This window comes from Trachinotus anak, unplaced genomic scaffold (genome assembly GCF_046630095.1).
Source record: "Trachinotus anak isolate AG129_WGS33_773 ecotype Australia unplaced genomic scaffold, CSIRO_AGI_Tana_v1 ptg000032l, whole genome shotgun sequence".
Lineage (NCBI taxonomy): Eukaryota > Metazoa > Chordata > Actinopteri > Carangiformes > Carangidae > Trachinotus > Trachinotus anak.
Genome location: NW_027273883.1, coordinates 12,331,690 through 12,345,983, shown reverse-complemented (window position 1 = coordinate 12,345,983; position 14,294 = coordinate 12,331,690). Strand labels below are relative to the sequence as shown.

At 42.6% G+C, this 14,294-nt stretch overlaps 1 protein-coding gene across 1 annotated transcript; it reads left to right on the top strand.

The window, feature by feature from the left end:
* The first annotated feature begins 1,805 nt into the window (after window positions 1-1,805).
* LOC139613467 (uncharacterized) lies at window positions 1,806-7,857 on the top strand. Its single transcript, XM_071470133.1, has 6 exons — window positions 1,806-1,980; window positions 3,826-4,178; window positions 4,347-4,422; window positions 4,800-4,878; window positions 5,258-5,441; window positions 5,561-7,857. The coding sequence occupies exons 2-6, from the start codon at window positions 3,828-3,830 to the stop codon at window positions 6,176-6,178; spliced, it is 1,308 nt and encodes a 435-aa protein (XP_071326234.1). The 5' UTR covers window positions 1,806-1,980; window positions 3,826-3,827; the 3' UTR covers window positions 6,179-7,857.
* Window positions 7,858-14,294: the final 6,437 nt, after the last annotated feature.

The window sequence follows — 14,294 nt, the reverse complement described above, 5'->3', positions numbered from 1 at the left end:
TATACACAAGCAGCAACCTTTCCCTTGGTTTACTATTACCAAAGGTTATCCATTATAGTGTTTGGACAACAAGGGGGGTGGTTTTCTCACCTGGTGTTGAAGTTACTGAGTGATTGTAAATAGTTACAATGCTAAAAGACAGGTATTGTCAATCAAACAAGGACACAGCTTGTTGTGTGCATGTTGAGGAGAGGGTCAGTGGGTTCATGTGTATGCTGTATGTATAGTGGGGGAAGGGTAGCCCCTTCGTCCCTGACATGCAAGGAGCTTAAAGGCATCCACCACTCCTCATGCTCAACCTGGTATTTCACATCTAAAAATACCAGTAAAAGCCAGTATAATAACTGACCTGCAGTTAAAGCCTTAGGAGGAGAGAAAATACTAATACATCTGATGAGTGTGGGACTGATGATGATGATGTATGTGTGTGTGAGGTCTATACATGCTGGTATACTGCACTGCATGTTTCAAGTGGGGGGTCACTGAGTTCACTATGTAGTAACCTAAGCAGAGGGGGAGGTTTGCTGCTTCTTTGCCATAAATCATGGACCTAGACCCTGATTTGCTGCACTATGGTCAAAGCTTCATTTCATTTGATATATTATTGATGTCAATTTAACAATACAGCCAAACAATACAAAATAAAACATATTTATTAATAAAATGAAATTAAACATCACATTTTTCATACATTTTTTAACTCCTATTTTGAGCCTTGTTTTCCAGTTGTACCGCCTGAATAATAACACATTTTTTTAATTTATTATATGTTTAGGGATATTTGTGACATGAAATCAACTGTCAGTTAAACTTACAAGACAATTGAAGAGAATACAGAAAAGTCATATCTGCCATTGCAAAACTGCAAGAATATCATAAAAATACAACAATACATTTAGAAGAATAGTTATATTATCCAAGATATCTCAGATGAGGTAGACAAATTATGTATGAAAAAAAGATTGGCCTATTCCTGGCAATGTTGCATAACCCCAGTCATTAAAAATGTGATATTTCTGTTTCTTTTGTTACCAGAAATGTCACATCTTATTGGTATTTGCTCCTGTAGAACTGTCAAACACACAGCGTAACCCTATTGATGACTGACTTTATTCCCGGGGAGCCTTAATAGAAAAGGTGAAGAAAAGAACAGGGAGCTATGGAAGTGTTTACTTTTTTCTGATTTTACACCCCAGCAACCAACAGTCCAGACCAATATCCTTATGTATTTCCCACTGTGAACTACAGGCTTCTTCATCATCATGCATCATCCTCACGGAAGATGAGGAGGAAGATGTTTTTCTGGTGCTTGTTAGTTCTGCATCTATTACATTAAACCAAATCAGTGTGATCGGCGCCCGGTTGCATAAGATTTTTTTTATTTTCTTGCGCATTCACACAGTGCGTGTGTTTTTATGCTCTGGGTGTGATTGGGGGGGGGGGCGGGGTCATCAATACTGTGTGTATCAGATGCATAGAACATATAGTGCGTTTCCCAACGCCGATCAACGCCGTGCGTATTGCGTGCATGTGTTTACACCCGCTCACGGTAGTAGCGCAGCCCTGCCCGACACCATACACACGGCCTACACATGAGTGGGTAGGACCGTGAGTGCCCGGGCCGCCGTCCAATCAGCGCCCAGTAAAGCAATCACTGGCTGGACGGGTCAACCAATGGCGTGCGCCGCCGCAGGGCCGGCAGCCAATAGGATGCTCGCAAAACGTGGGCACGTGGATCCTCGCACATGTTGACGCTCGTAAAGTGACGAGAGAAAGAGAGATAGAGAGAGAGAGAGAGAGAGAACAAGACACACCGAGGACCTGCCGGGCGGAGAGAGAGAGAGAGAGAGCTGAGGCTGGGCGCCCCGATGCAGCTCCAGCTACGGACTGTGTACTGACGGACCTGGTTTTTCAAAGTAGGGGAGAGAGCCGTAAACGCTGGTTTCTGGCAGCTGCTGTTTGTATCTCACATTACTGAGGGTGAGTATTTTCTTTTGTTTTGTCTCTTAACCTTTTCCCGAAGTTCGTATGGCAGCCTAAAGGAATTTCCTGTCCCGCTGTATCCTGTGTGTACAATTTATTGAGAAAGCCAAAAGCTATATATATATATTTTTTTTTCCTCATGTAGCTTTTATTGCCAACCATCTTTTATTAAGTAACCCTCACAGTGCACAGGACTTTTATATTGCCAGAACAATATCATGAAAAATCATATTTCAGCTTATATGTGTGACATTTGCTATGTTGGCACGTCGCTCGGATTGATTTCAGATATTTAAAATATGTTGGGTTTGTTCAAAAGGTACAGAACATTTTGTGTGAAAGTGTGCGGTGTGTTAGTTCCTGTTGTGGGCATCGTGGTGGGCAGACACAGACAGGCAGCCAACACCTGAGACGCAGCCTCATGGTCCATGCCTACCTGTGCAGGCTGGAACGACATATGCACCACCCCACCCCGTCTCCATCCCCATCCCAGCTACTCTGGGCTATGGACCAAATCAGAGAGGGCGTTAAAAAAAAAAAAATAAAATAAAATAAAAAAATAGGAATCAGGACCGAATTTAATTACTGTTTTCTTCCACTATTTGTTTCAGTTGACTCTGCGTATAAACAACGTGACATTTGGTTTTAAGAGAAAACAACCAGCCTGAAGGGTAGCCAGCTATCAGGCACACATAAAATGTGAATGGCAAAGCATTTGTCTGTTGTAAAAGCTGAACAGGATTGGTTGTATCTTTCTATACTCTTGAAAGGGAGAAGTGTGGACTCTGAGTGATTCTTGCTCTTTTTGTCTGTGTGGGCACACTACAAAAAAAACCAAAAAAAAAACAGCATCGCTCTTCTTTGTCTGTGTGTTTGGACTATATTTTTGTCACATTGATAAAAGCTGTGTTGGTGTGTGTAGCAGCTGAGAGTATTCCTCTGACCCCTCTAATTTTCCCCCGCTGTGTTGGTGGGATCAGAGACCAGCAGGCACTCAGAGATTACAGAGAGCGAGAGAAAGAAAGGAAAAGAGAGGTGAGAGAAAGGCACATGGCCAGAGATACAGAATGTAAAATGTGAGTTAGAGAGGAAGAGGAGGAGGAGGAGGAGGAGGAGGGCTGGTCTGTGGAAGAGGAAAGGAAGAGGAGCACTGGGTTTGTGTGTGTGTGCACAACGAACAGGATGAGCTGAAGGCAGAGCAGAGAGAGATGAGAGGCATACAGAAATGCAGCCGGAGAGGAAAGAGAGAGGTTTGTGTGTTTGTGTGTGTGTGTGTGTGTATGTGTGAGAATCCAAGGGGGGATGGAGAGCAAGCCCGAGACAGAGAGGAGGGGCTAGAGAGAGCACTGGAGACGGGGGGGGGAGAGAGAGAGAGAGAGAGAGAGAGAGAGAGAGAGAGAGAGAGAGAGAGACTGCCTATTCTGATTTCACTACTCTACAATCTCCCATCCCCCTCACATTTTACTCTCCTCTCCAGTCTCCAATCTCCTCAATGGGAGCCAGACATGCACTACCATTGTGTGCCTACTGCCTAGCCCCAGTCCCCCTCTGCACCATGTTAAACTAGGGCACTGATATTTCCACCATTTTGAGTAATTGGGGTTATTTTTTTGGGAGAGAGATAGGTAAAAAAAAAAAAAGAGTTTTGCCAAATGGAAATCAGTTCTTTTGCAATCATTTTTGTTAATGTGCCTTTCACTTCTTGTCTGTCTTCACGTGCCCCGTCTCTCACAGTCAAAAACAGGCTTGTTTTGAGTTTTCAGTCAAGCTTTGTTTTGTTTCTTTCTAAGCCAAAGTGACTGTCATAATAACCCTAACCCTCTCCCGCTACTGCCCCAACAGCGATGCAATCCCAGGGCAGCACTTCCTCTCAGCCCTCTTTCGATTCCCTGAGCTCCAGTGACAGCCTCTTGTTCAGCGACTCGGAGCAGGCAGAAGACGACACAGACGTCTTCCTGACAGACAGCTCATCCTCTGTCATTATTGGCGGGGCAGGTCGGCCTATAGCCAATGGAGACGGGGGATCGGAAAGTCCCGGGTCCCAGTGGACATGCGATGGCTTCACTGATAAAGAGGAAGAAGAGGAGTCATACAGGTTGGAGAGTGGTGGCAAGGCAGCTCACATCGGCTTGGACGAGACGGATCCTACAAGTCAAATCCCAAAATCAGAGGGAGATCTGCTGTTTGCTCAAAAGGTAAGGGGCTAGTCCTGGTGCAGGGCCCGGAAAAAGAGAGTGATGAGGAGAGGGAAAGGGATGACAGAGCAATGTGTGTGTGCAGAGACAAGCCAAGCAGACTGATTCAGACAGCAAGTCCTAACCCAAACTCTGTAGTAATCTATCTTCTCTCCCTCTTCCTGTCAGTGTGCTGAGCTACAGGGTTTTGTCAGGCCCCTGCTGGAGCTGCTGAATGGACTGAAGAGGGGTCGATTCGACCGCGGTAAGCACCCTTACCTCACGTCACTGTCTCCAGATGAGCACATGTGCAGACTGGCAGCTGAACGTGTACATGCTGAGCACACATTTATACGATCTGATTGGCCTCCATTTATTGCAATAAAGCACGTGTTCTTATGTGCAGCAGTCTGTATTGACGCAGTCTATTGATGTAGTCCAAAGTGCAGCATGTGTGAAGCGACAGTCTTGGGGCTGACTCATCAGCTCACGGGAGTTTACTGATCTCACAAGTGAAAGTGGTGCGTGTGCGCATGTGTGAGAGAGAGAGAGACTGAGCGTCTAAATGTGCATGTGTTTTCTGTGACTGCGGAGTCTCAGAGTGTAAATGGCTGACTGGAGGAATATGTTTTTGATTGACAGGTTTGAGTAGTTTCCAGCAGAGCGTTGCCATGGATCGAATCCAGAGGATCGTGGGGGTTTTACAGAGACCCAACAGCGGGTGAGATGCCATCCACATCGTCCCAAAATACACCCTCAGTGTTTCTAATAATTTGTGTATCATTAGACATGACATCTTAGTTGGATTGGATTGGATTATTAAATTATAGTTATAACAAGAGGGGACCAGTGTGGAGGTCTTCTATTTCAAGTCTAATCTCCTGTTCCATGTTTTATTGAACAGTCCTTGGGGTAGGTAGAGTTACAGCATCCACTGGCGGTGCAGAGAAACACCAAACTTCAGAGGACATTTTATCTAGATCTATATGCAGGAACATAATAAACATCCAGATGTTTTCTTGAGCAGTAACACAATTGCATCACCATCTGTTCTTCACTTTAAATTTATATCTCCCCCTTTTCACTGTCTGTTTTTCTAGGGAGAAATACCTGAACACTCTGCTCCAGGTGGAGATGATGTTAAAGCTTTGGTTTCCTCAGATCCCCACTCAGCCTGTCTCTGCAGCCTCCAGCGTTGCCACATCCCCTGCCCGCTCTCTCCAAGACACTTCCAGCTCCACCCCGCCACACAAGCACAGGGATCAGTTACATATTCCCGTCAAGGTGAGAACAAACGCATTCCTGTGTGTGCAACAGCCTACTTGTGCGCACACAAACAAACCCCACCGCCAGCACCAGAGTTCTATATTCACTTGCAAATAACTCTCCTGCTCATTTTCCAGAAGCGCAGACTCAGCTGGACAGGCACGGATGCTCCAACGCCCTCAGCGGTGCTTCTCAAGTGCCCTCGTATCGGTAACGAAGAGAAGAGGGTGAAGCAAGATCAAGATGAAAGGGACGACCTTCCTCCTCCTCCATCATTGGCATCTGATGCCAGTCAAAACTCACCAGAAGTGGCAGGTAACGGCCAGCCAAGTGAGGACACAAAGGGAAAGGACAGTGATAGCGAGGAACTAGGCAAGTTATCAAAGTACAAAGCAGGTCAAAGCTCTGAGCCGAGCCTGACGTGGGTTCACGTTGCCCCCATCCTGTCCCCACGAAAGGCCTGCCCCTCACACGAGAGCACAACCGTGACGGGTAACAATGAAAACCAGCCTGTCACTGCCATCCTCCCACCCAGCAGGAGGGGCAGCCCTGCTACGCAAGACAGCTCCGTCTCATCTACCACACCCTTAAAGCACTCCAAAAATTTGAAGAAGCCTACCCGGTGCCAAAGCCAGCCTGTTGCTGGACAACAGAGTGAGAGTGAGACCATCAAGGCCTGCCAGGGTCAAAGCCAATCTCCTCATGTCACACTTAAGCCTTTGCCCAGGGTGTGCCCCACCCCCTTAGAGACCTGATGCATTGAAGAAGCAAAGAGCCGGCAGCCTCGCTTTGTTACATCACCGAGCTAAAAGCTGCTGTGAGAGGAAGAAGGGAAGAGGCTGAAGGCCTGTCATTATAGATACATTAAAGAGAGGAAAGGGAGGAAAGAATTGTAGGTGCTTAGATGTTGATGACAAATGATAGATGATACACAATCCATCGTCAACACCAAAATTACAACAGTTATTTCAAACAACAGGTCATAGTGTATTTCAAGAAATCAAATCTAGCCGTTAATCACAATTCCATGAAAAAGTGCACAAAGTGGTTGTGGTTGAGGGGGACAGGGAAGAACTCCTAAAGCTTAATGGCTATTTTACAGGTTAATGAGTTAATGACCAATAGGAGAGATTTGGAAGAATTTTGCTCAACAAAAGTTCCTCATCGGTATACTATATTCAGAGATGACTGTCTCAGCGGACATCCAACTTGAGGGATATACTCCATCAGAAAATAGAAAAACTGATGTCAACGTTCAGAATGAAAGTTTCCAAGGTTTTACTTGATGAAGTAAGTCCAGCGAGGACGTGGTCTAGAGTGAGTTGGATTTGATTCTAGTCTTACGGCAGGAGGAAACGTTGACTTTACATCCACTTGTAGATAGAACTGAGGTGTCTGGCTTGCAGAAGGAAAATGACATCGGAGTCATTTGAAAACCTTGTAGCTAGTGATGTGAGAAATGTGAGAAATACAGTGTACAGAACGCAGCATTGTACTGTACGTGTGGTGTGTTGGAGTCATTGGACACTTGTGGAAAGAATGATGTCATCAACTCACGAATGTAATCCAAGAACTGTTCGGGCACTTGGCTGGCAGATCGGCGGCAAGGCATCGAGAGAGGAGTGACATCACAGCGATCAGAGGTCACATGACTTTTCTTGTCACCGACAGGTAATCAGTGTCATGAAAATCCAAGAAAGACTTTTAAAAGACCAGCCTGGGGAAAAATAAGGACCACTCAAGGACATGTGACTCTGGAGTCCCACGGTTAATTTATTCATGTGTTGATCTGACACTGCTTTTATTTATTGTTTGTATTTATTTATTGGGCAGCTGAGTATCGCATCCTGTGCGCTTGCATAGTTTGGCCTAGAGTTTTTTTTTTTGTTTGTGTTTTTTGAGGCGATTGGGAAGATGCTGTTGACAGTTTGTTTGTGGTTTTTATTACTATCATGAGGAAAAAAAAAAACTGAAGGAAGTGAAATCTTACGATTGGACTATTGGACTACTGTGCCTTTTTACCAAATAGGATGTGTTCAGAAAAAAAGCATTTTGGTGCTTTTAGTGCACTCATACTGCGTTTTGATTGTTTGCTTGTATTTCACACAAACCAAGTACACATTCAATCATGAAAGCCGACATGCAGTCAATTTCATCTAGCTTCTGAAGTTATACACAGCATCAAAACCAACAGTTTCATCAACTATCAACTGCTTTATAACCGGTGTCCAGCTCCAGTATTCTGACATCTACAGTTAATCCAAACTGCCTTCATCCTCTTCAGCTTTTACACACACCAACAGCAGTGGCTACTATTTGTCATGTTGTATTAAAGTGTAGCCTACCTTTGGGGCTTTTCGTTTGGTTCGGATCAACAGAGGAACAGACTGAACTGCACTAATCGCTGGTGCTCTGGAAAACTTGAAAAAAAAAAGCAGAAAATATAAATGTAACCCTCTACTGCTGCTACTGTTATTCTAATTCCAGTTCTAATTTAGATGTTTGATAGGAGGCTCTCTCTTTATTTGGAAATCTGCTCACAATATTCTTATAAATGTAGGAGGGGATTTAGCGATGTGATTGGATTTACATATAATGCAAAAGAATTGTAAATATTTAGACTAATGTATTTTTAAATTGAGTATGAGTGGATATGAGTGGTTCATATGCTATTAACATTAATCGGGGGGGGGGGGGGGGGGGGGGGGGGGCTTCTCCAAAAAAGCACCATGTGTGAACACAGAGCCACTGGCAGCCTCCATGTTACTGCCTATGTTTTTGGAGTACGGTGTGTTCAACCCCTCAGTCACAGACCCAGAGTCAGATTGTCTCTGTCCCATTCTCTCTTTAAAAATGACAGCAAGATGCTCCAGACGCTGACTCTCGATCAGAGGCTGGGGGTGTCCTCCACCCAACTCCTGTTTTTATACGGTTGTGGTAAGAAAGACAAACCAATTGCACTTATCTTTCATTGTTTCCTTTTTTTTCATGTATGTTTTCTACTGCAGCGACCGACCACTGCTGACTGGTCAGAAATAATATGTCCTGTTTATTTTAGCTGCCCTCTTCTTCTTACATTGTAAAAGCTGACTGTAGTTACCCCTTGCTCCCCTCCCCCACTCTGCTGCATTCGTCTGCTCCTGCCCTCCTTCATCTCCCTCAACCCCGTTAGTATCTTTTCTTTCTAAACTAAACTCTGTCTTTCTCTCACCCCATCTTTACATGATATTACTCTTCTGGCTACTTTTTCAATGATACAAAAGGAAGAAATCTTTTAATAAATGACACATTTTTGAAAGCTGAACTGTCTGCCTGTATTTTGTGCCCACTATGACAGTGTTTACACATGTATATGCACTCATACATTTTCATATCTGTGTTGTTGTTTCTCCTTGCTATGAAATGATGTGAGCAGGTCCGGGTTTTGGAAAGCCTGTCTCACAAAACAGATGTGTGACTCAATGGGGTGCAGATTTAGAGACTGTACATTTTGAAGTGTGCGTGTGTGGGTGGGGTGGTGGGGGAGTGGTGGTGATGAAGGGAGGAAGGAGAGGGTAGCGAGAAGGCGGGGTGACAGGGTGTGAGACTACAGCCTCGGTAATCTGACTGGTAGTAGTGGGGGGGGGGGCTGGCTGATCCTCTAACCAGCTGCTACTACAGAGCCCAAACACCACTGACGCTTTTATGTGTGTTCATGTGGGTTGGTTGTTTATTTCATGAGATCACAATGAGTAAGTGACTAAATGTCGCTTACGGGGAGTAGAGAGGAGTCTGGCGTGGTTGTGTCAGTCTTGTAACCCAGGTGCTGAAATAGAGGAGTCAAACATGGGCTGCTTCAACCTGATCTCTGCTTCCGGGCATGGTGAAAAAATGAAAGGGTGAAAGTCAAACATTAACTGTGTTCCTGTGTGAAAGTTCATGAAACTACATAAATACGTTGCCGGAGTCTATTCATAACATAAGGAGTGATTTCACTGTACAGTATAACCTTGTAACATGATTGAAGAAGAACCCAAATTTGCTGCTAACTCAAACACATTGTGTTATATATAAATCTGGCAAATAAGTGTCTCATATGGGGCTGAAATGATTAATTAATTGATTTGCTGATCAACAGAGCAATTTTGTTAATTATTAAACCAATTTTCCAGCAAAAATATCTGGAACATTGTCTGGTATCAGCTTTTTAAATGCGAAGATTTGCTACATTTCTGTTTTATATCATTGTATATTGAACTAGTTTCTAGGCTGTGGGTTGGACATGAAAATCAATCATCGCCATTGCAACAATTAACAGCTATTTTCCTTGATTAATCTGCAATTATTTTCTTGATTAATTAATAAATTCTTTATAAAATAAATAAAATGTAAAAACACCAGCATCACATCCATGGATACTGTGTGCACATGGGCACGAGAGTGGCATATTTTAAGAGGGTGTGGTTTGATTTCTCCCTGCTCAGATGGGATGAAATCAGCTATGCTGCATGTACACACACACACACACACAAACATACCCAGAGTTAAAAACACAGATACAAACGCGTGCGCCCCTCCCCACCACACACCCTGACACACTGACTGGCTGATTTTGTGATGGGCCTGTCTCTGACACACTGACTGTGCTACGTTACAACAACAGAGACCGCCCTCCCTCCTTCCTCCCCTCTGTCTCCCTCCCTCTCGGCCCCCCCTTGTATCCATGCAGTTTTTAGCAGAGAAGCTCTTGCCCTCCACCCCCCCTTTCTCCTCTGGAGGATGAAAACGAGGGGCAAGAGGAGAAGGACAGAAAGAGGATGTGTGGAGGGCACAGGGAGGAGACCCAACATCACTTCAGTTTTGGGAAGCATGAAGGACATTTATTGTTTTTCTCACTTATTTCTAATAATAATTTATTAGCTCCACCAATTTATGTTGTGTTTATGTGTTTTCTCTTTGTCTTCTACAATTTCATTTTGAAAAAAAGTTTTATTTCATTATAGCATGCTGTATTTTAACAAATGTATTTAGTGTAAGGTTGAGAAAAACATCCTTTATTGTTATTGGATCACTACTGTGCTCAGTTGTTTTCACTTCTGAGTACAAGCATGTGCTGGATTAATTGAGCATGTGTGTCCGTGCATCAATAGGATTGCACATAATGAACTTACTGTTCCTCTTATCCCTTGTTGTGTAGGTTTTAATTGTGGGTCCACATCCCGTTATTGGTTTTAACAAGTTAATGATTAAAGGGTGTCTGTCCAGTTGCCTGCTATATGTGTTGTCTGTGTAATGAAGGGAATGACACAATGAGGCACTTATTCACTTATTCCAAAATCCCCTCCCCCATTATTCACTCACTGCACTCCAGTAAAATTCACGAGGTGAAGCCACACTGTGACTTTACAACCACACACAAACGCAACGTTATAGTTGGAGCACACACTCGCACACATGCTCTTACTCACCCCAAATCCTCAGGGGGTTTTAGTGCCGACCAGTCCCAAAACAGCCTCAATGCTCATTAAAATTGCACAGTGGGCAGCCCTGCAATGGAAATCAGAGCTATTTCGAAGTAATTTCTGCCTTGCTAGAGCTCACAGCAATGACGGGCCTTCGTTTGCGGGTTTGAAGAAGCTGTGCTGCCCACCATCTGTGGTCCCCATCAACATGATGACAAAACAGGGGCAATGGTAAAGATGGAGATTCAAGGACTAGATTTTCAAGGACGCACGTGTATCCCATGACATTGTGTGTGATATTTGGGGCACACCCGAGCTACAGGCAAATAACATCCCCATCAGTTTCTTTGGCCTGAATGTGTTCTCGGGAGTCTGCTCGTGATGACGCCATCTTACACGACTACTCAATTATTCAAGCGTAGTGAGTGAAAGGGAATCACCAGATAGAATATACAGAGGACAGAAAAAAGAGGTGCTTAAAGGAGGCAGAGATGGCAAACAGAGCAGGTTATGAATGAGGAAAAAATGAGAGATAAAAGCTTACACTCTTAGTAGACAACTTGGGATTTAGTAAATGCACGTGCACACACACTGATACACACACTGAAGTCCTGTGTAAAGACGGCAGAATCCCCTGAGATTGTATCTTCCACGATGATTTACAGCCCCTGTCAGATACAATGAAATAAAAGTGGGTCAGCATGATGAAATATACCATAACCGCACACTTGATGAATCAAAAATCCGTGTGAAGGAACAACAGAATATCTCAACTAAAGTCATAAATTATGCTCTTATGTAATATTTATATCATAGCAATAAGGCACCATAATACACTCAGCTGACATCACGTTGTGCAAAATTGTTCATGTTCAAATGAAAGGAGATGCATGTGAAAGACTCAACAATTAGTGCTTTGCAGATTTTGGACTCAGATTAACTGCACACTAAATGCTTGGCATTCCAGTAATATAATAGATTAATTCATACAACTCTCACCAAAGGGTCCTATGATGCTGTATTATGCTTGCTTTAGTAGCAAGTACAAGTCATTGTGTTTGCCAGTGTGTAAGCGAGTGTGTGTGTGTGTGTGTGTTTTGTTTTTCTGTGTGTAGTTGTATAGAAATATCTGTAGTATTGTATTACATAATAGAGTTGGGTGGGAGTGTGGCAGACAGCACATGTGAGGTACCAACAAGGAATTCAGGTTGATCACGGGTGGTGGTGGAGGTTCCTGGGTGGTTAAATGTGAGTATGTGTTTGTGTTGTTTACCGGCCTGCTGAGCATTTGATTACAACCAGATTAAAGCATTACCCTTGTAAATGTCATGCACATATTTAATCAGATTGTTTTAAGAAAATTAAGGGCAAAATTAGAGTGAGAATTACCCGACTGACACACCAGCCTTATATATTCATCTTGCAAATAACTGTCTGATATTGGGCTGACACAAGTAATTCATCATGTTGATCAACAGAAAATTAGCCGACAACTATTCAAGAATTGTTTATTTATTTGGGAAAATACCAGACATTTTGTGGTTCTACCTTTTTGATGTGAGGATTTGCTATATTTCTGTATTCTATGTCTACTGTGATTTATTTATTTATTTATTTGATTACGGATGGCTGGTAGAATGAAAAAAATCGATCTGATGTCACTAGGGCCGCAACTAACCAAAATTTTCATTCTTGATTAACCTATTTTTTTAACTTATCAATTAATCGTTGGGTCTACAGAATGTCAGCATTGTAATGTTATAAAATTTCTTATTAGTCCACACCAACAGTTAGAAAACCCCAAAAAGTTCAGGGGCGAAGTAGAAATTGCTCACATTCAAGAAGCTGATATCTGTGATTGTTTTCAGTTTTCCTTAAAAAATACATAAAAATGAAACAATGAATCGTTTCAGCTTTAGACATCAGCATGGGCTGTAGGAAATTGTGATGGAAATTTTTTCGCAATTTGTAACATTTCACAAGATCAAAAGAATGGATTGAGAAAAGAAAAAAGACAGATTTATCCAAACAACTGATACTGATGCAGCCCTGTTTTGTCATTTGCACAATATACACCTTAGTTTTTCTTATGGTGTTTTGATTCTGTATATAAAACAGAAAGGCCACAGAGTGAACTGGATCCAGTTTTGTATTTATATACACAAAGGTGCTTGTGGTGGTGAAGGAAGCTGACGTTTCAGCATATATACAATGTATACAAAATATATACAATGAAAGTTTCTCAAATTCAAATCTTTTATTCTGTAGTGTTAATAAGAGTTCCCTTTAAGCTACCAGATATCACCAGATACCAAAATTGGGTACTGCAAACCATTCAAAATGCACATAAACCAGGCTGCATGTAAACCTGGATGTAAACAGACTGGGTAAAGTGAGTGAGTGAAAGCCAGAAGGTAAAATTGTGAATCATGTATCCTTGATGAATCAGCAGATGAGGGTGTTGTTGATGGAAGTGCGCTGTTCAGTCGGAGTAACTGCATGTAGCCGTAATGAATGGCTGACATGATGGTGATTGTTATAACTCTGCATAAAGAGCATGTCTGGCAAACTATATACACTTTATAGACAACATTAGCAATGTGAGTGAAACTGTGGATGTGGAATGTTGTAGAGGGAGGGGGTGATCTGGCAGACTGGTGTAGCTTCAGGCTCACTACCGCATTCATGCTCACACTACTACAACTGCACTCAGTTGACCCACATCATGCAAAGATAGAAAAAAAAATGAGGGGGCGGGCCTACAAAGGAGGAATTGGAGATCACCTGATAATCCCATGTTTTCACCCGGGTACTGGGTTCACAGCTCTGTGGTTAGTTAGGCAATAGCTGGGCAATGTTTCACTCTAGACTGAGTAGTGATAAAGGGAGATAATGGATAGGTTGAGGTTTATGATGTAAACCAAACCCTGATCCACATGTTCTGGTTTATAATTTGAATGCTTTATTACACATTGACTTTGTGATAGAGGCAAGGAAACAAAGAACAAATAATACTGATGTTAGCTCTTTATCTAGAGGCATAAAACATACCACATTATGAACTGAATTTTACATGTTTTACATGTTTTTTAACTTTACCATTGAAGTTAGCTCATTACTTTCAACAGTATGTGATAAAAAATAAAATGCTTCGTCTGCTCCTGTTGTGTAGTATATGTTACCGTGGTATATATATTCACTGAGTCATCAAGTATTGTACAACTATACCAATTTATGCTACTACATTTCAGACGACAGTATTAAAAGAACACTGAACACTTTTTCACCACTGTTTTCGGTCAACATTTCAATGAAATTGGTTTGTGATAAGACGCTATTCAAAATACGCCTCATAAACATGAAACACTATGGCGCTGGTTTTAGGGTTCTATTTAACTATGGTTAAAAAAAACTCGTTTTGTTTTACCCG